The sequence below is a fragment of the Pristiophorus japonicus genome, chromosome 11 (assembly GCF_044704955.1).
Source record: "Pristiophorus japonicus isolate sPriJap1 chromosome 11, sPriJap1.hap1, whole genome shotgun sequence".
Lineage (NCBI taxonomy): Eukaryota > Metazoa > Chordata > Chondrichthyes > Pristiophoridae > Pristiophorus > Pristiophorus japonicus.
The window spans coordinates 30,288,483-30,312,081 of record NC_091987.1 but is presented as its reverse complement, the minus strand read 5'-3'; the positions used below and the strand labels follow the sequence as shown (position 1 = coordinate 30,312,081).

Genomic DNA, 23,599 nt, shown 5'->3' with positions numbered 1-23,599 from the left:
GCTAATTTGTATGCCTCTTCCTTGGATTTAACACTATCCTTAATTTCCCTTGTTAACCACGGTTGATCCACCTTCCCCGTTTTATTTTTACTCCAGACAGGGATGTACAATTGTTGAAGTTCGTCCATGTGATCTTTAAAGGTTTGCCATTGTCTATCCACCGTTAACCCTTTAAGTATCATTTGCCAGTCTAATCTAGCCAATTCGCGCCTCATACCATCAAAGTTACCTTTCCTTAAGTTCAGGACCCTAATTTCTAAATTAACTTTGTCACTCTCCATCTTAATAAAGAATTCTACCATATTAAGGTAACTCTTCCCCAAGGGGCCTCGCACAACAAGATTGCATAGTTAGTCCCTTCTCATTACACAACACCCAGTCTAGGATGGCCAGCTCTCTGATTGTATCCTCGACATATTGGTCTAGAAAACCATCCCTAATACACTCCAGGAAATTCTCCTCCACCGCATTCCTACCAGTTAAGTTAGCCGAATCAATATGTAGATTAAAGTCGCCCATGATTACTGCTGTACCTTTATTGCACACATCCCTTATTTCTTGTTTGATGCTGTCCCCAACATCACTACTACTATTTGGTGGCCTGTACACAACTCCCACTAGCGTTTTCTTCCATTTGGTATTCCGTAACTCCACCCATACCGATTCCACATCATCCAGGCTAATGTCCTTCCTTACAATTGCATTAATTTTCTCTTTAACCAGCAACGCCACCCCAACGCCTTTTCCTTTCTGTGTAATGGTCGACACGTGTTTTTTTAACTGGAAGGCTGTTTCCAGTGGGGTTCCGCAGTGCTCAGTTATAGGTCCCTTGCTTTTTGTAGTATATATCAATGATTTAGACTTCAATGTTGGGGGCTTGATTAAGAAGTTTGCAGATTATACAAACATTGGCCATGTGGTTGATAGTGAGGAAGGAAGCTGTAGACAGCAAGAAGATAACAATGGACTGGTCAGGTGGCAGAAAAGTAACAAATGGAATTCAATCCAGAGCAGTGTGAGGTAATACATTTGGGCAAGGCTAATAAGGCAAAGGAATACACAATAAATGGTAGGCTACTGAAAAGTGTAAAGGAACAGAGGGACCTTGGAGTGCATGTCCACAGATCTCTGAAGGTAGTAGGACAGGTATATAAGGTGGTTAAGAAGGCATATGGGATACTTTCCTTTAGTATAGAATATTAGAGCAGGGAGATTATGCTTGAACTGTACAAAACACTAGTTTGACCACAGCTAGAGTACTGCATACCATTCTGGTCACCACATTACAGAAAATATGTGATTGCACGAGAAAGGGTACAGAGTAGATTTACAAGGGTGTTGCCAGGACTGGAGAAGTTTAGCTATGAGAAAAAATTGGATAGGTTGGGGTTGTTTTCTTGGAAACAGAGGAGGTGCAGGGGAGACTTAATTGAGGTGTATAAGATTATGAGGGGCCTAGATAGAGTGGGTCGGAAAGACCTATTTCCCTTAGCAGAAAGGTCAATAATCAGGGAGCATAGATTTAAAGTAATTGATAGAATGATTAGAGGGGAGTTGAGAACTTTTTTCACTTAGAGGGTGGTGTGGTGTATCTGTAAAGCATGCACTCCCATGTTCCGCCACCAGGGAGCGCATCCCCTGAAGTCCTAAGGGATCCCAGCATCCCTTGGGAGCACTGTATATAAGCCGGCCCATAAGGCCTGTACCTCACTCTGGAGTGTCTTAATAAAGACTGAGGTCACTGTTACTTTAACCTCCCTGTGTGCAGTCTCATCTGTGTTAGGAAAACAATAACTGGCGACGAGTATACGAATCCAACGCAAAGATGCAGCAAACTGTGGACATCTTGGAGAAGTTCTCGGAGAGTGAGGACTGGGAAGCTTATGTCGAACGGCTAGACCAGTACTTTGTAGCCAATGAGCTGGACGGAGAAGGAAGCGCTGCAAAAAGGAGAGTGGTCCTCATCACGGTCTGCGGGGCACCGACCTACAGCCTCATGAAGAATCTTCTGGCTCCGGTGAAACCCACAGATAAGTCGTATGAGGAGCTGTGTACACTGGTTTGGGAGCATCTTAACCCGAGGGAGAGCGTGCTGATGGTGAGGTATCGGTTCTACACGTGCCAGCGATCTGAAGGTCAGGAAGTAGCGAGCTACATCGCCGAGCTAAGACGACTTGCAGGACAATGTGAGTTTGATGGCTACCTGGAGCAAATGCTCAGAGACTTTTTTGTACTGGGCATTGGCCACGAAATCATCCTACGAAAACATTTGACTGTAGGGACACCGACCCTCCGTAAGGCCATTGCGATAGCACAGGCGTTTATGTCCACCAGTGATAATACCAAACAAATCTCTCAGCACACAATTTCTAGCAATGTTCATAAATTAACTGGAACTGTGTTTGCGAGCAGATATGTACAGGGCAGAAACCACGAGTCTGCAACTGCCAGCAGGCCTCAGGTGACCCAGATGACTCAGGGTCCACAACAAAGGATGAATGCAAGGCAATTCACACCTTGTTGGCATTGTGGAAGCTTCCATTCAGACAAGCTGCAAGCTCTGCAAAACCTGCTAACCACCACGTGACAGAGGAAGATCGGTCCATGGTGGATCAAAGCAATTTTGAGCCTCAGAGAGAGGAGGCAGATGCTGAAGTACACGGGGTGCACACATTTTTGACGAAATGTCCACCTATAATGCTAAATGCAAAATTGAATGGCTTACCCATAGCCATGGAACTGGACACTGGCGCTAGCCAATCCATCGTGAGTAAAAAGATGTTTGAGAGACTGTGGTGCAACAAGGCACTCAGACCAGCCCTGAGCCCCATCCACACAAAACTGAGAACATACACGAAAGAGCTCATCACTGTCCTGGGCAGCGCCATGGTCAAGGTCATCTCTGAGGGCACGGTGCACGAACTGCCACTCTGAATTGTCCCGGGCGATGGCCCCACACTGCTTGGAAGGAGCTGGCTGGGCAAAATCCACTGGAACTGGGATGACATCCGAGCGCTATCACATGTCGATGAGGCCTCATGTACCCAGGTTCTTAACAAATTTCCTTCCCTTTTTGAGCCAGGCATTGGAAACTTTTCCGGGGCAAAGGTGCGGATCCACTTGGTCCCAGAGGCACAACCCATTCACCACAAGGCGCGAGTGGTACCTCACATGATGAGGGAGAGAGTGGAAATCGAGCTGGACAGGTTGCAACGCGAGGGCATCATCTCCCCAGTGGAATTCAGTGAGTGGGCCAGCCCGATTGTTCCAGTACTCAAAAGTGATGGCACGGTCAGGATTTGTGGCGATTATAAAGTAACTATTAATCGTTTCTTGCTACAGGACCAATACCCGCTGTCCAAGGCAGACGACCTATTTGCGACGACGGCAGGAGGCAAGATGTTCACCAAGCTCGACCTGACTTCGGCCTACATGACGCAGGAGCTGGAGGAGTCTTCGAAGGGCCTCACCAGCATCAACACGCACAAGGGACTGTTCATCTACAACAGATGCCCGTTGGAATTCGGTCGGCTGCAGCGATCTTCCAGAGAAACATGGAGAGCCTACTCAAGTCGGTACCACGCATGGTGGTTTTTCAGGACGACATATTGGTCACGGGTCGTGACACCGTCGAGCACCTACAAAACCTGGAGGAGGGCCTCCAGCGACTGGATCGCGTAGGGCTGTGGCTGAAGAGGTCGAAATGCGTCTTCATGGCAACAGAAGTGGAGTTTTTGGGGAGAAAGATCGCGGCGGACGGCTTTCGGCCCACAGATGCCAGGACAGAGGCTATCAGGAACGTGCCCGGGCCACAGAACGTCACGGAGCTGCGGTCGTTCCTTGGACTCCTCAACTATTTTGGTAACTTCCTACCGCGGTTAAGCACTCTCTTAGAGCCCCTACATGTGTTATTGCGTAAAGGTGAGAACTGGATATGGGGAAAAAATCAAGTAATTGCTTTTGAGAAAGCCAGAAACATTTTATGCTCCAACAAGCTGCTTGTATTGTATAGCCCGTGTAAAGGACTTGTGCTAGCATGTGATGCATCGTCGTACGGAGTCGGGTGTGTATTACAACAAGCTAATGTTGCGGGGAAGTTGCAATCTGTCGCCTATGCCTCCAGGAGCTTGTCTGAGGCCGAGAGGGCCTACAGCATGATTGAGAAAGAGGCATTAGCTTCCGTGTTCGGGGTAAAGAAAATGCATCAGTACCTGTTTGGCTTCAAATTTGAGCTGGAAACCGATCACAAGCCCCTCATATCACTGTTCGCTGAAAACAAGGGGATAAATACTAATGCCTCAGCCCGCATACAAAAGTGGGCACTCGCGCTATCAGCATATAACTATACCATCCGCCACAGGCCAGGCACCGAGAACTGTGCGGATGCTCTCAGTCGGCTACCAGTGCCCACCATGGGGGTGGAAATGGCACAGCCTGCAAACTTGTTGATGGTCATGGAAGCTTTTGAAAATGATAAATTACCTGTCACGGCCCGCCAGATTAGGACTTGGACCAGCCAAGACCCTCTGCTGTCCGTAGTAAAAAACTGTGTACTGCATGGGAGCTGGGCCAGCAAACCGTTGAAATGCAAGAGCAAATCAAGCCGTTCCAGCGGCGAAAGGACGAGCTGTCCATTAGAAACATAGAAACATAGAAAATAAGTGCAGGAGTAGGCCATTCGGCCCTTCTAGCCTGCACCGCCATTCAATGAGTTCATGGCTGAACATGCAACTTCAGTACCCATTTCCTGCTTTCTCGCCATACCCCTTGATCCCCCTAGTAGTAAGGACTTCATCTAACTCCCTTTTGAATATATTTAGTGAATTGGCCTCAACAACTTTCTGTGGTAGAGAATTCCACAGATTCACCACTCTCTGGGTGAAGAAGTTTCTCCTCATCTCGGTCCTAAATGGCTTACCCCTTATCCTTAGACTGTGACACCTGGTTCTGGACTTCCCCAACATTGTGAACATTCTTCCTGCATCTAACCTGTCTAAACCCGTCAGAATTTTAAACGTTTCTATGAGGTCCCCTCTCATTCTTCTGAACTCCAGTGAATACAAGCCCAGTTGATCCAGTCTTTCTTGATAGGTCAGTCCCACCATCCCGGGAATCAGTCTGGTGAACCTTCGCTGCACTCCCTCAATAGCAAGAATGTCCTTCCTCAAGTTAGGAGACCAAAACTGTACACAATACTCCAGGTGTGGCCTCACCAAGGCCCTGTATAACTGTAACAACACCTCCCTGCCCCTGTACTCAAATCCCCTCGCTATGAAGGCCAACATGCCATTTGCTTTCTTAACCGCCTGCTGTACCTGCATGCCAACCTTCAATGACTGATGTACCATGACACCCAGGTCTCGTTGCACCTCCCCTTTTCCTAATCTGTCATCATTCAGATAATAGTCTGTCTCTTTGTTTTTACCACCAAAGTGGATAACCTCACATTTATCCACATTATACTTCATCTGCCATGCATTTGCCCACTCACCTAACCTATCCAAGTCACTCTGCAGCCTCATAGCATCCTCCTCGCAGCTCACACTGCCACCCAACTTAGTGTCATCCGCAAATTTGGAGATACTACATTTAATCCCCTCGTCTAAATCATTAATGTACAATGTAAACAGCTGGGGCCCCAGCATAGAACCTTGCGGTACCCTACTAGTCACTGCCTGCCATTCTGAAAAGTACCCATTTACTCCTACTCTTTGCTTCCTGCCTGACAACCAGTTCTCAGATGTCAGCACACTACCCCCAATCCCATGTGCTTTAACTTTGCACATTAATCTCTTGTGTGGGACCTTGTCGAAAGCCTTCTGAAAGTCCAAATATACCACATCAACTGGTTCTCCCTTGTCCACTCTACTGGAAACATCCTCAAAAAATTCCAGAAGATTTGTCAAGCATGATTTCCCTTTCACAAATCTATGCTGACTTGGACCTATCATGTCACCTCTTTCCAAATGCGCTGCTATGACATCCTTAATAATTGATTCCATCATTTTATCCACTACTGAGATCAGGCTGACCGGTCTATAATTCCCTGTTTTCTCTCTCCCTCCTTTTTTAAAAAGTGGGGTTACATTGGCTACCCTCCACTCGATAGGAACTGATCCAGAGTCAATGGAATGTTGGAAAACATTCAGGCAGACTGCCTGTTGTGAAGTAACTGCGTAGTGCTACCCAAAAAGGGCAGGGAGACGTTCATCTCGGATCTCCACAGCACACACCTGGGTATAGTAATGATGAAAGCGATAGCCAGATCCCACGTGTGGTGGCCCGGTATTGACTCTGACTTAGAGTCCTGGGTACGGCAATGCAGTGTGTGTGCTCAGTTGAGCAACGCACCCAGAGAGGCACCACTAAGTTTGTGGTCCTGGCCCTCCAGACCATGGTCGAGGATCCATGTCGACTATGCGGGCCGTTCCTCGGTAAAATATTCCTGGTGGTGGTGGATGCTTTTTCGAAATGTGAAATAATGTCGGGAAGCACCGCCACCGCCACCATTGAAAGCCTGAGGGCCATGTTTGCCACCCACGGCCTGCCTGACATACTGGTCAGTGACAACGGGCCATGTTTCACCAGTGCCGAATTTAAAGAATTCATGACCCGCAATGGGATCAAACATGTCACCTCGGCCCCGTTTAAACCAGCCCCCAATGGGCAGGCAGAGTGGGCAGTACAAACAATCAAACAGAGCCTTAAACGAGTCACAGAAGGCTCACTCCAAACCCGCCTGTCCCGAGTGCTGCTCAGCTACCCACTCACTCACGGGTGCCCCCGGCTGAGTTACTCATGAAAAGGACACTTAAAACCAGACTCTCGCTGGTTCACCCCAACCTGAATGATCAGGTAGAGAGCAGGCGGCAGCAACAAAATGTAAACGATGGTCGCGCCACTGTGTCACGGGAAATTGATCTGAATGACCCTGTGTATGTGCTAAACTATGGACATGGTCCCAAGTGGATCGCGGGCACGGTGATAGCTAAAAAAGGGAGTAGGGTGTTTGTAGTCAAACTAGACAATGGACAAATTTGGAGAAAGCACCTGGACTAAACGAGGCTGAGGTTTACAGACTGCCCTGAACAACCCACAGCAGACACCACCTTTTTCAAGCCCACAACACACAACCAAAGGATCAACGACACCACCCCGGACCAGGAAATTGAACCCATCATGCCCAACGACCCAGCAAGTCCAGGCTCACCCAGCAGCCCTGCAGGGCCAATAACACGCCAGCCTAGCGAGGGCACAGCCAACACCAGAACAGACATTTGTACCGAGGCGGTCCACCAGGGAAAGAAAGGCTCCCGACCGCCTCACCTTGTAAATAGTTTTCACTTTGACTTTGGGGGGGAGTGATGTGTATCTGTAAAGCATGCAATCCCATGTTCTGCCACCAGGGAGCGCATCCCCTGAAGTCCCAAGGGATCCCAGCATCCCTTGGGAGCACTGTATATAAGCTGGCTCCTAAGGCTTGTTCCTCACTCTGAAGTGTCTTAATAAAGACTGAGGTCACTGTTACTTTAACCATCAGGTGTGTTAGGAACACAATAGGTGGTGGGGGTCTGGAACTCACTTCCTGAAAGGGCTTGTAGAGGCAGAAACCCTCATCACATTTAAAAAGTACTTGGATATGCATTTGAAATGCTGTAACCTACAAGGCTACGGACCAAGAGCTGGAAAGTGGGATTAGGTTGGGTAACTCTTTTCTGGTCGGCACAGACACAATAGGCTGAGTGACCTCCTTCTGTGACATAAATTTCTATGTTTCGATGGAGTTCAGTGAAGAATTTCAGCTCCCAGTGATAGATCCATCCCTCCTCAGGTACCATCTGTGAGCCAGACTGGCAAGTAAATTATTAGCCACATCCTGGAGTATTGGACTTACCTGGCTCAAATACCAGATTATTTGTCAGGGAGGATGGTCCTGTGAAACACCAAATGTTAAAGAAGGTATTGATTAGCATTCTGTTCTCACAGTCACTGTCTATAAATCTATAAACTCCTCTACATTATGTCTCACCATGATGGATTGTCTTATTCTTTTCAGAAGATAACAAGTTTAGGTCACTTATGCCTCTATCAGTATATTCTTAAGATTACAGTCTCTTTGATTCAGTAAGATAATCAGGATGGAGTGGTACACGCTGGGTATTCCAATAAATTCACCATTTCCCTGGCTTTTTTAAGAATAATCTGTTTTTGATGAACTACTAAGTTACAAGCAGTAATTGTGAGTAGCTGATTTAAGTATGTTGGTTTATGTTTAAGCATTAATACCAATATGTTATACAGTACAAAAATCACATTTAAATGAACACACCTTCGATATGCTGTAGTAAAAAATTTCATCTTTCACACACACAAAATATCTCTTGTGAAACACTATGGTGTGGGAAAATGATTCTGTTCCTGGTCATTATATTGTATTGATACAGCATTGATGTCTTCTCAAATACTTTCTAACAGCATTACTTAACAATGACGCAGACAGTAGAGATGAGATAATTACTGTAACTCATTTGTGTGTCTTCAGAATGATTTTGAAATACTAATAATGGATCCTACTGAATTGAAAAGTAAATACTCACCGGATTTCTGTCGAACTCTGCAAAATGATCTCTTATTACAGAATAATAAAAAAATAACATCACACATGCAAAAATCTGAACCAAAGATGTAAGTAATTCTTGTAATTCTTGTGTTTTTCATTACCAAAATAAATTGATTCATATATTATGTTTAACGTAAATAATATCAATAGGTTACTAGAAGAGAGTAAAAAAAGATTTGAGTTAATGCAAAAATGCTTGTCTCTTACACCAAGAAATGCATACATCTGTTGCACTGCCAGTAATATTCCATCACCTATCCCTGTCCCTCCGTTTACATAATCATTGTTCCAACCTCTTGTCTGTCTATGTATTTATTCAGTTATCAGGCTGTCAGCTCACTTTCCATTTAAAAACAAAATGAGTGTCATAATCTATATAATTTAAATCCATAAACAGAAACAGAAATTGCGAGAAGCATAGGTCAGGCAGCATCTGTGGAGAATAGATGAGTTAATATTTTATAGGAACTAGAGTAGGCCATGTAAGGTAATTAAGGGTTACGGGGAGAGGGCGTGTAAGTGGAGCTGAGTCCATGGCCAGATCAGCCATGATCTTATTGAATGGCGGAGCAGGCTCGAGGGGCTAGATGGCCTACTCCTGTTCCTAATTCTTATGTTCTTATGTTCTTATGTAACCCCTCAAACCGGTTCTGCTATTCAATGAGATCTGACTGATCAAGCACACTACTCGGAGCTCCTACACGGCAAGCGAGCCCAAGGTGGGCAGAGGAAATGTTTCAAGCACACCCTCAAAGCCTCCTTGAGAAAATGCAACATCCCCACCGACACCTGGGAGTCCCTGGCCAAAGACCGCCCTAAGTGGAAGAAGTGCATCTGGGAGGGCGCTGAGCACCTCGAGTCTCGTCGCTGAGAGCATGCAGAAAACATGCGCAGGCAGCGGAAGGAGCATGCGGCAATCCAGACTCCCCACCCATCCTTTCCTTCAACCTGTGACAGAAACTGTAATTCCCGTATTGGACTGTTCAGTCACCTACGAATTCACTTTTAGAGTGGAAGCAAGTCTTCCTCGATTTCGAGGGACTGCCTGTGATGATGAAGATGATGATGATGACTGATCTGTGACCTAAATCCATATACCCACCTTTTCCCCATATATTAATACCTTTGGTTAACAAAAGTCTATCAATCTCAGATTTAAAATTACCAATTGTTCCAGCATCAATTTCTATTTGCAGAAGAGAGTTCAAACTTCTACCATCCTCTGGCCGCGATTTCACCACACGTGGCAAGATCGACGCGGCCGGGGTTGATGGCGTGTGGTGAGCCTGTTCTCTCGCCCGAATCTTCCGATGACTGGGCTTGTTAAGCCCACCCTAACGACTTCCCAGTCAATTAAGAGGAAGCTGGTAGGATGATGTCATTTGATGACGTGTCATCAGCCGGTTTCCTTAAAGGGACAATGCCCACAATGATTTTGACAGTTCTTCTGTCAGTGTTCTGCAGCATTCATGTGCTGCAAACACTGAGAAGCACTGTACAGAGATGCACGGTTGCACCCAGGCTCTCCCATGACTCCCTCCAGATGCTTACGGAGGGAAGCACAGCACACAGGGAGGGCATCTGTCCTTCGCATGGGCGGAAGGGACCCGCCCAGGATACCCACGCAGCCTGGGTGCACATTGTACAGGGAGATACAAGCAGGGATGTTGTCAGGAGGACCAGGCTGCAGTGGCGCAAACCTTTCAATGATCTCAGTGGATCACGAAACGTTACTACAAAACCACACTCAACCTCATCCTGCTGTGCCACTCATCACATCCCCATCACTCTACTCCTACATATCCTTACTCACACCAACTTACCTTGCACCTCCACCCATCCCCCTCTCTCTATCTACATTATCACTTCTCCATCTCACTAGCCGTCCCTCACACTCACTCTCATCCTTGTCCAATCACACCAACTAACAACACACAAGGGTAGGCACTAGGGTCCTTTAGCCATTGTTCATGTGAAGTTTATGTTGATGTGTTGTCAAACATTGAAATCTTTATTTTCAGCATTTTGCATTCTTGAACAGATTTGTGGGCACCTTTGGAAGAGGCTTGGTGAGTTGTGGTGAATGGTGAGACAGAAGGATACCCCCTACAATGGTGATGAGTGTGAAAGAAATGGCTTAGGCATTGCAGGGATGCTTTATGTAGCTGGTGTGGGATGGTGCCAACCTGGCACATCATGTGGCAGCCAAGCTGCACAGCATCAAGTGAAGTAAACCTGCCCATAGTTAGGCTATCCTTGGCCCCCCGGCAGCAATGTGGTCGGGTGCTGATGCCCTGTGTACTGTGCAGCATCAGGTGATTGCAGAGAAGGTTAGTGTTATTGATAGTGATGCTAATGTGTTTAATGATGTTGGTGTTGGGGCTGATTGTGGTGGGATAGAAACATAGAAAATAGGTGCAGGAGTAGGCCATTCGGCCCTTCGAGCCTGCACCACCATTCAATAAGATCATGGCTGATCATTCACCTCAGTACCCCTTTCCTGCTATCTCTCCATACTCTTGATCACTTTAGCCGTAAGGGCCATATCTAACTCCCTCTTGAACATATCTAATGAACTGGCATTAACAACTCTCTGCGGTAGAGAATTCCACAGGTTAACAACTCTCTGAGTGAAGAAGTTTCTTCTCATCTCAGTCCTAAATAGCTTACTCCTTATCCTTAGACTGTGTCCTCTGGTTCTGGACTTCCCCAACATTGGGAACATTCTTCCTGCATCTAACCTGTCCAGTCCCGTCAGAATTTTATATGTTTCTATGAGATCCCCTCTCATCCTTCTAAACTCCAGTGAATACAGGCCCAGTCGACCCAGTCTCTCCTCATATGTCAGTCCTGCCATCCCGGGAATCAGTCTGGTGAACATTCGCTGCACTCATTCAATAGCAAGAATGTCCTTCCTCAGATTAGGAGACCAAAACTGAACACTGTGGGCCCAAGTTTCCACATGATTTGCGCCTGATTTTTAGGAGCAACTGGTGGAGAACGGACTATCTTAGAAATCGCAATTCTCCACATTTTTCTTTCTGCAGTTCTAGTCAGGTAGAACAGTTCCACTTTGGAACAGAATTTTTTCTTCAAAAGGGGGCGTGTCCGGCCACTGACGCCTGATTTGAAAGTTTCCACAGTGAAAACGTACTCCAAACTAACTTAGAATGGAGCAAGTGAAGATTTTTGTAGAACTGAAAAAACCTGTTCTACACATTAAAAAATCAGGCGCAGGTTACAAATTAGGCGTCCAGAACGAGATGGGGGGGGAAGGGAACTCATTAAATTCTACAATAAATCCTTATTTATACTTATACAAATATTATACGAATAAATCCAACCTGAATAAAAATTTATAAACAAAGAAAAGATTAAATAAACCATCTTCCTACCTGTGTGAAAGTGCTTCAGCCAGGGAGAATGCTGCAGGAAGCCTCACAAAACGAGGCAGCCGTTCCCGAACTGCATCTGCCATGCATTTGCCTACTCCCCTAACCTGTCCAAGTCACCCTGCAGCCTCTTAGCATCCTCCTCACAGCTCACATCGCCACCCAGCTTAGTGTCATCTGCAAACTTGGAGATATTACACTCAATTCCTTCATCTAAATCATTGATGTATATTGTAAATAGCTGGGGTCCCAGCACTGAGCCCTGCAGCACCCCACTCGTCACTGCCTGCCATTCTGAAAAGGACCCGTTTATCCCGATTCTGAGGACCAAGGTGAGATTTTTTTCAAGGGCACCGATGCTGCTGTAATAGATGACAGGTGAGTTTGAGATGACAGAAGCAATCTGTCCATGGTGGAGAGGTTACTCTAAGGAGGTGACAGTGAATAGAGAGTTCACTGCAAACACTTGCAAACTGCATACAGGTCAAAAGTCTCTTCCAAAACCTAAAGCTTTCAGCTTCTGACATTGGAAAATGAACAGCGATGAAATGGTAGCTTTTATACCATTTCTGCAGCTGCCAGCTAGCCAAAGTGATAGAGATTCACTAAGAACCCGACTGCAGTTACCTGGCGTGTTCTCCGAGAGACGGCAAACCCATCAAAAGTTTGGTAAAATTGTAAGTGCCTGCTTTTAAGCCTTTTAACTAGCATTCAACTACCTTTTAACGATCTTAATTAACTGACCCGCCGCTTGCTGTCGGGTCTGCAATCCGCACGCAGTCCTGACAGGTCAGAAACTCACACAGAGGCGGGTTTAGAGCATGATCCCGACCCGCTGTCAGGGCCATTTGGACAGTGGGCCCGCCTCCAAACCCGCACTCGCAGGGCTGTGAAGATTCCGGCCTTTGTGTGTAGAAGTGTTTCCTAATTTCACTCCTGAAACGTCTAGCTCTAATTTTTAGGCTGTCTCCTAGTCCTAGACACACCACTCAGCGGAAATATTTTCTCTATACCCAATCAGTTCCCCATAATATCTTGAAAACTTCAATCAAAACACCCCTTAAATATCTCAATTCGAAGGAATACAACCCTAGTTTATGTAATCTCTCCTCGCAATTTAACATTAGAAATCCGGGTATCATTCTGGTAAATCTACGCTGCATTCCCTCCAATATATCCTTCCTAAGGTATAGTGCCCAGCACGGGTGTGGTATCGTTGCCAAAACTGGTGGACATTACAGATGAATATGATTTTAAAAGGAACAGAACAAAGGTGAAGGGAAGGGAATAAAACTCGCACATACACGAGAGAAGAAATAGAATGATACAGAGTGCATATGTGGAAAAACAGCAGATGGTTAAATGGCAGAAGTGATATGAGCATTAGGCCTAATGAAAGCAATCAAAGAAATTAGGGACAATATGAGACACAGAGAACATGTGAATAGAAAAGGAAGTGGGAGATGAGGTGGCTACGAATGGGTGAACAAAAATGGGAGAGGTGTGCCGACGTGCAAGCTGCGGATTGCATTACCGTCGTACTTTCGGCACTCTCCGCCATGCGGAGAAATAAACACTTCATTCTGTTTGACCTTGTCCCTCTTATTTTTATTCTTCTAATTAGGTTTAACCTGTCGGTATTCTGGGCGTGGTGGAGAGTGCCGAACGTATGACGGTAACACAATCCACGGCTTTGCACGTCGGCACACCTCTCCCCGGTGGTACATGGAAGCGCCGCCACAAAAAGGTGCCCGAAAATCCCGCAGACTGGGTTTTCGCCGCGGAGGGTCAAATCGCGGCGAAAACCCAGTTGCAAAGTTGGTGGAACTCCAGCCCCTAATGTGGTTTTACCGATTAGATATAAATAGATCTAAAATACCATCTATGTCAGAGCATGGTATTTAATGTTTATACTGCTATGTTCAGAGGAATGACTGTTTCCTTTGGTCGGACAGCTATGTATACTTCTAGCTCGAGCATTGTGACAAATAAGTCAATTAACCCACTGAAATGTCAGGATTAGCTTTGTATTTGTAATATTAAACCTGTACTATACAATTTTAAAGGACATAAACACAATAAAAAATAAACACTTCATTCTGCTTGATCTGTCCCTCTTATTTTTATTTTTCTAATTGGGTTGTATTTTCTCTACCGTAACTATATTTCTTTATTTACTTTTTTCTCTTTTTCCTGGCTCCCACCATATGTTTTAGGAGATAAGGGCAAAGGAATAGACAATCCTGAGAAAGTCCATTTAAGAACAATTCATTGGAAAAGGAGGAAGCATGATTAGAGAAAGGAGTAATCAATAATTAATTCTGCTTTGGGAATGTGTTGGTGCATTTAATTGCATCAGATAGTTTGAGGTATTTTTTACCTATACTATGCAAATCACTCATGTAGTTGTCCATTTTGACACAATAAATAGTGTCTAATATAATCAGATGATCTTTACTTTCTTTGTTTCAGAATTGATCCTGATTTTGCAGCTAGGATTATTCAGTCATCATGGTGTTCTTACAGAAATAAACAGTTATTTTGCCTACTCAAGCACACAATCTGTGCAGCGGTAAGTGTAATAGCAGAACCCATTTTTGCAGGCAGTTAATAATGGAGAAGTACACTGTTTCCTCTTTAAGTCTCTGGTTGTTGCTTTATGAATTTTTGAGAACTAGTGCACCAGTGACTGATATTCACATGAGAGATTCTTCAGAACTGGAGGGTGTGAGATAGTGTCCATCCATCATCATTATAGGCGGTCCCTTGAACGAGGATGACTTGCTTCCATGAGTTCACAGGTGTTTCGATGAAGGACCCGATGTTCCAGTCCTGAACTCCAATTGAGGGGGTGGAAGATGCCTGTGCGTGAATTGTTGTAATGTGTGGTGACTGTTGCACACCAGCCACAACATGGGCTTGACTGAGCTGGGCCTTTATCCAGTGGCAAGGGTTAACCAGGACGACTGGAGACCTGCTCTGCTGCACGGTGTCCATAGGGTGTTGCAGACAGTCCTGCCCTTTCAGTCAGACTTTATTATCTACATTTATGCTCACCACCATTAGAGTTTCTCAATGATTGGGTATCAGTCTGGCCAAGAACCAACAAAGCCAATCCAATAAATATCAGCTTAGTTTTCCAGAATTTTAAGTTTGGCCAATTCTCTTTTTTTAAAATGTGTTTACAAAAAGACAATAATTTTCTTCCCTCTACATTATTTTACTTGACACAATGCGGTGTTATATAATGACTTTAAAAGACATTCATAAGATCATTGGCCCAAATTTGGCCAGGAGTTGCTCTCTTTTTTTTGGAGCAACTTGATTTTTCTGGAGTATCTTAAAAATCCCCATTTTGCACATTTAATTTGTGCCAGTGTAAGTGAGTTAATCAAGATTTTTTTTAGTTTAGTTTATTTTTTCAAAAGGGGGCGTTACCAGCTACCTACACCTGTTTTGGACATTTAAGCCAGTTTGGACAGCTAATAGTTGCTCAAAACTAACTTAGGCCAGCGTATGTGGCCACTTGTGGCCCGCACAGAAAACCTTTGTGAAGAGTTAAGAAATCAGCGCAGGTAAGTACATTCTAAAGCACCAAGCATTAAACAAACATAGAAACATAGAAATTAGGTGCAGGAGCAGGCCATTTGGCCCTTCGAGCCTGCACCGCCATTCAATAAGATCATGGCTGATCATTCAACCTCAGTACCCCTTTCCTGCTTTCTCTCCACACCCCTTGATCCCTTTGGCCGTAAGGGCCATATCTAAAGCACAAAAATAAGTATTCAATAACAAATAAAAAATACAAGGAAGCTGAGAGGACCTGCACCTAGCACCAAGACTTACAAAGCACTAAACAAAGCACAAAAAGTAATAAGCAATTAATTAACAAATAAAAAATAGAAGGAACTGTGCACCTAAAGCACCAAGACCAAAGTAATAAGCAATCAATCAATCAATCAATAACAAATAAAAAATAGAAGTCGTACCAAAACACAGCCCGGGAAGACAGCGGGCCGTCAATGAGGGAGACCATTCGGCCAGGGATAAGGGCGGCTCACATCGGCCCCTTCCACACAGCCTGTAGCACACTCTCACAGATTCTGGGGGCGAGGAGCTTCTGCGCATGCGCGCACACTCTAGTGCACATGTGCAGAGGTCCCGGCACTGTTTTCAGCGACTGGACCTGGCTCCGCTCCCGAATTCAGTGGCCACGCTACGCCACCATCGAGGAGAGTTTGGGGAGCGGCCAAACTCGGCCTGAAGATTTTTGGAGCACTACCAGGCGGACAAAAGCGGCGCACCTCTGGTGAGTGCGCCAGAAATCCATATTGGCCAAATTCTACTCCATAGTGTTTTAATAAGTGCTATTTTTCCCCAAAGCATACGTTTAGTTATTTTCTGATGCACTTGTGCAAATTTACCACTGTTCCCTTCTGTGATAGGAACACTGTCTGACAACTGACATTCTAAGGAAGCTACAACCCTCCGATGCTGAGCTCTTGAGGGATACCAGCATGGCGTATAAGGTTAGGTTCAGGTAAGTTCTGTAGGGCACTATCTAACAAAGCAACTGTAACATGCCTGTAAAGAAAAGAGAATTGCAAAATAAATGAACACAGAATTGCCCATATTTGAGAAATGCATTGTGGTGCGGAGAGCATAACTATATTTCATCCGTTCTCTGTAGTTTTTCATAATTTTCATCTATCGGCAGAAAAATATTTTTAATTTCAAAATTAACCAAATATTAAGAGCTGTTTCATTGTGTCAAAAATATATATATTTTTAACAAGTTCTGCTTTGTAAGTGTTGTAACATAGCAGATAACCGGATTGCTGTTTGCACTGCAGTAACGTTGACATGACAGGACTTTTGCCTGCCAGTGAATTGCGACGATGACTCCACTTGAATTGGTAGGGTCAGCTTATTTACATGTTGAATGAAGGGCCAGGAACGCATCACTTCTAACTTCTAACTTAAAACATGAAACAGCACTGTTACCTAGAACAGCTGACATCATTTACAGAAATCAGTCTTCCTATTTTCCCTTAGATTTGCTGGAGAAGAATTTCCTCCTATCCTTGTGTTTAAGATTTTTCAGCACACTGGGAATTATACAAATCAATATTTCAGTGGAAAAAGAATAATCAAGCCTGCATCTAAGGTAACTCTGATTTTTCTATTTTTTCCTTTCATTTTGCTCCCCTCCAGAAGCTGTTGATTCCCTTGCTGGGCTCAATAGGTTTCAGTCACCCTCCAAAACCATGTGCGGACCTTGACACTGAGTGCTGGCAAGCTATTCAACTGTGGAGACTGTCACAGCTGAGCCTAATCCTGTCCTTACCTGATGTCCATGTACACGCACCCAAACTCTTCCCCTCCCCCTCCCCCCCCGGCACTCCTCCATACATTGCTGGAATTCTCCTGGTCTGTGCAGGCACAAATTACTCTTTCTCTCCAATCTCCCCTCATGACCTTTCCAAGCTCATCCTGTCCATGAGACCCACTTCCTGTTCCCTTGACCCTATCCCCACCAAACTGCTGACCACCCACCCAACAGTGGATAGTCAAGGGGCTTTAGGGAGGGAGGAACGTAATACAATCACAATCACTAAGGAGGTGGTACTCAGTAAGATAATGGGACTAAAGGTAGATAAATCCCCTGGACCTGATGGATTGCATCCTAGGGTGTTAAGAGAAATAGTGGCAGGGATTGTGGATGCATTGGTTGTAATTTACCAAAATTCCCTGGATTCTGGGGAGGTCCCAGCAGATTGGAAAACTGCAAATGTAACGCAACCCTATTTAAAAAAGGAGGCAGACAAAAAGCAGGAAACTATAGACCAGTTAGCCTAACATCTGTGGTTGGGAAAATGTTAGAGTCCATTATTAAAGTAGCAGTAGCAGGACATTTGGATAAAAAATATTTGGTCAGGCAGAGTCAGCATGGATTTATGAAGGGGAAGTCATGTTTGACAAATTTGCTGGAGTTCTTTGAGGATGTAACAAACAGGTTGGATAGAGGGGAACCAGTGGATGTGGTGTATTTGGACTTCCAGAAGGCATTTGACAAGGTGTCACATAAAAGGTTACTGCACAACATAAAATTTCACGGGGTTGGGGGTAATATATTAGCATGGATAGAGGATTGGCTAACTAACAAAAAACAGAGTCGGGATAAATGGTTCATTCTCTGGTTGGCAACCGGTAATTAGTGGGGTGCCGCAGGGTTCAGTCGGTGCCGCAGGGTTCAGTGCTGGGACCCCAACTATTTACAATCTATATTAACGACTTGGAAGAAGGGACTGAATGTAACGTAGCCAAGTTTGCTGGCAATACAAAGATGGGAGGAAAAGCAATTTGTGAAGAGGACACAAAAAATCTGCAAAAGGACATAGACAGGCAAAAAATTTGGCAGATGGAGTATAATGTTGGAAAGTGTGAAATCATGCATTTGGCAGAAAAAAATCAAAGAGCAAGTTATTATTTAAATGGAGAAAAATTGCAAAGTGCCACAGTACAGCGGGACCAGGGGTTACTTGTGCATGAAACACAGAAGGATAGTATGCAGGTACAGCAAGTGATCAGGAAGGCCAATGGTATCTTGGCCTTTATTGCAAAGGGGATGGAGTATAAAAGCAGGGAAGTCTTGCTAAGCTATACAAGGTATTGGTGAGGCCACACCTGGAATAATGCAGAGAGGATGTTTCCACTGGTGGGGGAAACTAGAACTAGAGGGCATGATCTTAGAATAAGGGGCCGCCCATTTAAAACAGAGATGAGAAATTTCTTCTCTCAGAGGGTTGTAAATCTGTGGAATTCGCTGCCTTAGAAAGCTGTGGAAGCTGGGACATTTGAAGAAATTTAAGACAGAAATAGACAGTTTCTTAAACGATAAGGGGTTATGGGGGGGCGGGTGGGGAAATGGAGCTGAGTCCATGATCAGATCAGGCATGACCTTATTGAATGGTGGAGCAGGCTCGAGGAGCCGTCTGGCCTACTCTTGTTCCTATTTTTTATGTTATATATATAAAACGTTGAGGGAAACCTGTAATTAGAATTTAAAATGTCACGTGAATATTTAAATATGTTTATATTGGGAAGCAATTTAACAAAAACTATGGGGCCAACTGTGCACTGCTGTGCACTGGAAGAGTAATTGCTACACAGGAACAAGTCGATTGGAAAATTGGGAGAGCAGGCCCTCCGATTCTATGGTCAGCAGTATTTTGTGTGCTAGAGGGTTTTTGACCATTTTGTACCTTAGCCTCATTAATACCCCAAATTTTATGTTGAAATAATTAAATGAACATAATGTGCAATTCTACAGGATCTGACTTGGGTTTTCCCTTTATTTTAAATCAGTGGCTATTTGTAATTGGAGTTAAGGAAGCTTTCGGGGGCCTTAAAGTGCTGCATGCTTTATATATGTTTTTTGTGCTATTTACAGTACCATTTTAGTACTGTATTGATTTTATTAGCCATTTTAAATTAATGTTTTTTGTGAGAAAATAAATGTGGGGCGGAAGAGGCTGATGTGGAGCCTAAACATTGGCATAGATCATTTGGGCCCAATGGCCTGTTTCTGTGCTGTAGACGCAGTGTAACCTATTTACTCCTTCAGGTAAGTTTGTGTTTAAAGTGCCTGCAAAATAGTGCTTCTTGGTTGAGGTGGCACAAGATGAAAGAAGGCATGCCAGGATCAGCAAGCACTGGAACATATCTGTAGACTTTGGCACACCAACTATATCACATTGCTGAAGGTCAGGTGGCAGCCAGTTGCAAAGTTTTGCCATCTGCAACCAAGACACCTGCAACCACTGCCCTCAACTATTAACTGTGGTTCAATGCAGCTCGCACTGTCATATCAACGAATGTGCTGCTAATCCCCATATCAACCAACTAACGGATGTGTTAGTCATCATGACCAGCACTTTCCTCTTCTTTCCCTCTGCATAGCATGAAATGGCTGCCCACTGTCTCCCAAAATACACTGGCGATTGCTGTGAGTCCATCAGCGTGTTAATGAATGACCATGTTTGTGTTACAATGGTTTGATATGTGGCATTCTTGGGATATGTGAGTATGGCGAGGGTTTCAGTTGTAAGTTGCATCTTGAATGTGTGCTTTGCTGAAGTATGCGCGTGCATGTGATATACTCAAGAATTGTAAAATCATGTGAGAGCTTGGCATGGGTGAGCAGTAAATGTAGAACAGGTTGACAGGTAACATTTTCTGGAATACATTCATGCTCCATCTATGTGATACACAATATTGTTAGGTTGTCTTACCTTTCAAGGTTCTTTAAAGTATACTACATTTTCCATATCTGTTCATAGCCCTGAAGATACTATACACAGTGTTGAACCTGGCTGCCACTTCTGCCAGGCATGGTGCACAATTGTCTTGTAAGGCGGGTGACCTGAGCGGCAAACTCTTCTCGCACTCACCTCACGTAGAATACTTCAGTTTTTCCAAACAGTAACAGGGGATCAAGGGCGCCACCATTTACCCACAAACTCTGCTGTGTACTTAACCATTGGGTACACCTACGCTTGTTTTTTTGCCTGCCCTCAGTAGACTTTGGAAAAATTAACAAATATTTTAAGACCTATTTTTAGCCTTTCTAAAGCTTGAAGAATTTTTGTTCCCCAGCCACTTAACTTTAACTTTAAGTGGTCGCACCCATTTACATTTCTCCAGCCAGCATGGGTCACTCTAATATCCCTCTTCAGCAGTACACTCCTTGTGCCTGAGCTAATGTGCAGCATATTTTAATAATTGACATGACCCAGCCTTGCAAGCTCGGGTGAGGTGAGGTCAGTGGTGCACATTGTACATGAGGAGCAATGGTCCAGAATTCACCCCTGTATGAAATTGATGCAAAAAGAAACTTTAAAGATGTGAAAGCAGCGTTCTAATACAGTCAGTGAGAAATGTTAACAAATTTGACACGGTCATCATAACGCAGTCAATAGCTTCCTTGTTTATTAAACTTTAATGATTGATTTGCTTTGTTGTCTTTTGGGAGGAGCTGATGTGAATTGGCTTTATTTCTGGGCTTTAACATTATAATTCACAGATTTACTTTCATTCATGAAATGTTATTTTTAAAGATTAAAGAGACTTCAGGCTTCTTTTCTTTACAGGCAGCAGCAGCTTCCTGCAACATTATGGGACACAGAAAATTCTACGAGCTTATAATGCAGGATAACCTTCAGTATCAAAGAACCAAAGTAGCAGACGAAGTTGATATTGTTACAGTGAAAGATTATATGCAGGTTTGAAAGCTGGTTTTGTAATGCTACAATTTACTAAAATAATAGAGTGGATGAAGCTGTCTGATTTTACTGGTAAATTCGGTGACTCTGCATTTCCAGCAGGGAGTGGTCCCAAAGCCAGCGTGGATAGGAAATAGGCCTACAACAGTAGGGTTCCCAAACCTCCAGGGATCGAAGATTCATATCCAGGAAAAAAAATCAAAGGGCACTAAACAAAATTGTGTTTTTTCCTTTTCTTTCACCACTTTCATTTAATTGTTAGAAAAGTATTGGAGATGAGGAAAATAGGCTGTTCCATTAACGTCAAGATTAACCCAATTGGGTAGCAAAGAGTCTGTCCCCTTTCCAATTGGCAGTGGAAGGCAGTGCATCTGGAGGATGGACCAGTGGCAGGAGTCTGGGGGTGGGGTGGTTCAAGGCGAGGTCATGTGATGAAACTTCCAGGAATACACTCAACCAAAGTTGGCAACCCTTTCCAAGGCCAGCACCAATTCTCTGACTGTTTCTTTTGGGCATTTCGCCTGCTGGGAGCAGTATTGTTGGAACATACAAACAGGAGTAGGCCATTGAATCCCTTGTGCCTGATCGGCTGATCTGTGACTTAACTCCATATACCTGCCTTTGGCTCATATCCCTTAATACCTTTGGTTAACAAAAAGCTATCAATCTCAGATTTAAAATTAACAGCATCAATTGCTGTTTGCAGAAGAGAGTTCCAATCTTCCACCACCCTTTGGGCCCTAGTTTCGGGCCGCGCCTAGAACGGCGCAGTCCCGACCTGGACGCCCGTTATTCGCGCCACAAAGTGCGCCTAAAAAAAACTTCCAGATTCTCCACCTCCCTGCAGGTCGTTTGCAGTTTGGCGCAGCGCAGCACGAGCTGTAGGGGGCGGAGCCAGCTCCCTGCGTTGAAAACAGTGCCGGGACCTCTGCACATGCGCGCTACAGTGGGCGCGCATGTGCAGTAGCTCCAGGCGGCCAAAACTGTGGGAGGGGCCCGAAGCACGCATTCCCTAGCCCTGGCCGAATGGCCTCACTGGGGCTGCGTGCATAAGGCTGCCTCCCACGCCCAGCTCCTGCTTCCTCCGGACCTGACCCGACCCGTCTCCCGCTCCCACCCCCCCCGACCCGACCTCTGTTTCCCCCGGTCCCGACCTTTCCCCCCCCCCCCCTCCGTTCCCGACCGCCCCCCCCCCCCCCTCCATGACCGACCTCCGCTCCGACCTCCCCCCCCCCCCCCCCCACCAACCGACCTCCGCTCCCGACCGATCTCCCCTCCAACCGACCTCCGCTCCTGACCGATCTCCCCTCCAACCGATCTCCGCTCCTGACCGATCTCCCCTCCAACCGACCTCCGCTCCTGACCGATCTCCCCTCCAACCGACCTCCGCTCCTGACCGATCTCCCCTCCAACCGACCTCCGCTCCTGACCGATCTCCGCCCCCCCCCAACCGATCTCTCCCCCCCCCCCCCACCGATCTCCGGCCGACCTCCCTCCCTCCCCTCCGCCCCGACCCGCGCTCCCCCGGACCCCGGACCCGATGCCACCTACCTGTCAATCCGGTAAGTCTAAGCTCGAAGTCTTGGGCCCGGCCGGGCCCGTTCAGCCTCCCTCTCCTTTCTTTCTCTCTCTCTCTCTCTCTCTCTCTCTCTCTCTCTCTCTCTCTCTTCCCCCCTTCTCACCCCCCCTCCCCTCCCTCCCTTCTCTCAACCCCCCTCCTCCCTCCCTTCTCTCAACCCCCCTCCTCCCTCCCTTCTCTCCCCTTGCCCCCTCCCCCCACCCTCCCTTCTCTCCCCCCTCCACCCTCCCTTCTCTCCCCCCCTCCCCTCCCTCCCTTCTCACCCCCCCTCCCTTCTCACCCCCCTCCCTTCTCACCCCCCCTCCCTTCTCACTCCCCCCCTCCCTTCTCACCCCCCCCTCCCCTCCCTCCCTTCTCACCCCCCCCTCCCCTCCCTCCCTTCTCACCCCCCCCTCCCCTCCCTCCCTCCCCCCTCCTCTCCCCCCTCCCTCCTCCCCCCCTCCCCTCCCTCCCTTCTCACCCCCCTCCCCTCCCTCCCTTCTCACCCCCCCTCCCCTCCCTCCCTTCTCACCCCCCCTCCCCTCCCTCCCTTCTCACCCCCCTCCCCTCCCTCTCACCCCTCCCTCCCTTCTCACCCCCCCCTCCCCTCCCTCCCTTCTCACCCCTCCCTCCCTTCTCCCCCTCCCTCCCTTCTCACCCCCCCTCCCCTCCCTCCCTTCTCACCCCCCCCTCCCCTCCCTCCCTTCTCACCCCCCCTCCCCTCCCTCCCTTCTCACCCCCCCTC

General features: G+C 46.1%; 1 protein-coding gene across 2 annotated transcripts in view; it reads left to right on the top strand.

The window, feature by feature from the left end:
- c11hxorf58 (chromosome 11 CXorf58 homolog) overlaps positions 1-23,599 on the top strand; it is a 47,085-nt gene that overhangs the window by 8,775 nt on the left and 14,711 nt on the right. Inside the window, exons 2-6 of one of the 2 annotated variants that reach the window (XM_070892886.1) lie at positions 8,543-8,685; positions 14,485-14,584; positions 16,458-16,552; positions 17,068-17,179; positions 21,165-21,296. In XM_070892886.1, coding sequence (XP_070748987.1) covers positions 8,564-8,685; positions 14,485-14,584; positions 16,458-16,552; positions 17,068-17,179; positions 21,165-21,296 — 561 coding nt within the window. In that variant the 5' untranslated portion in view covers positions 8,543-8,563. The remainder of the gene's footprint in view (positions 1-8,542; positions 8,686-14,484; positions 14,585-16,457; positions 16,553-17,067; positions 17,180-21,164; positions 21,297-23,599) is intronic. The other variant, XM_070892887.1, reaches the window with a different exon arrangement.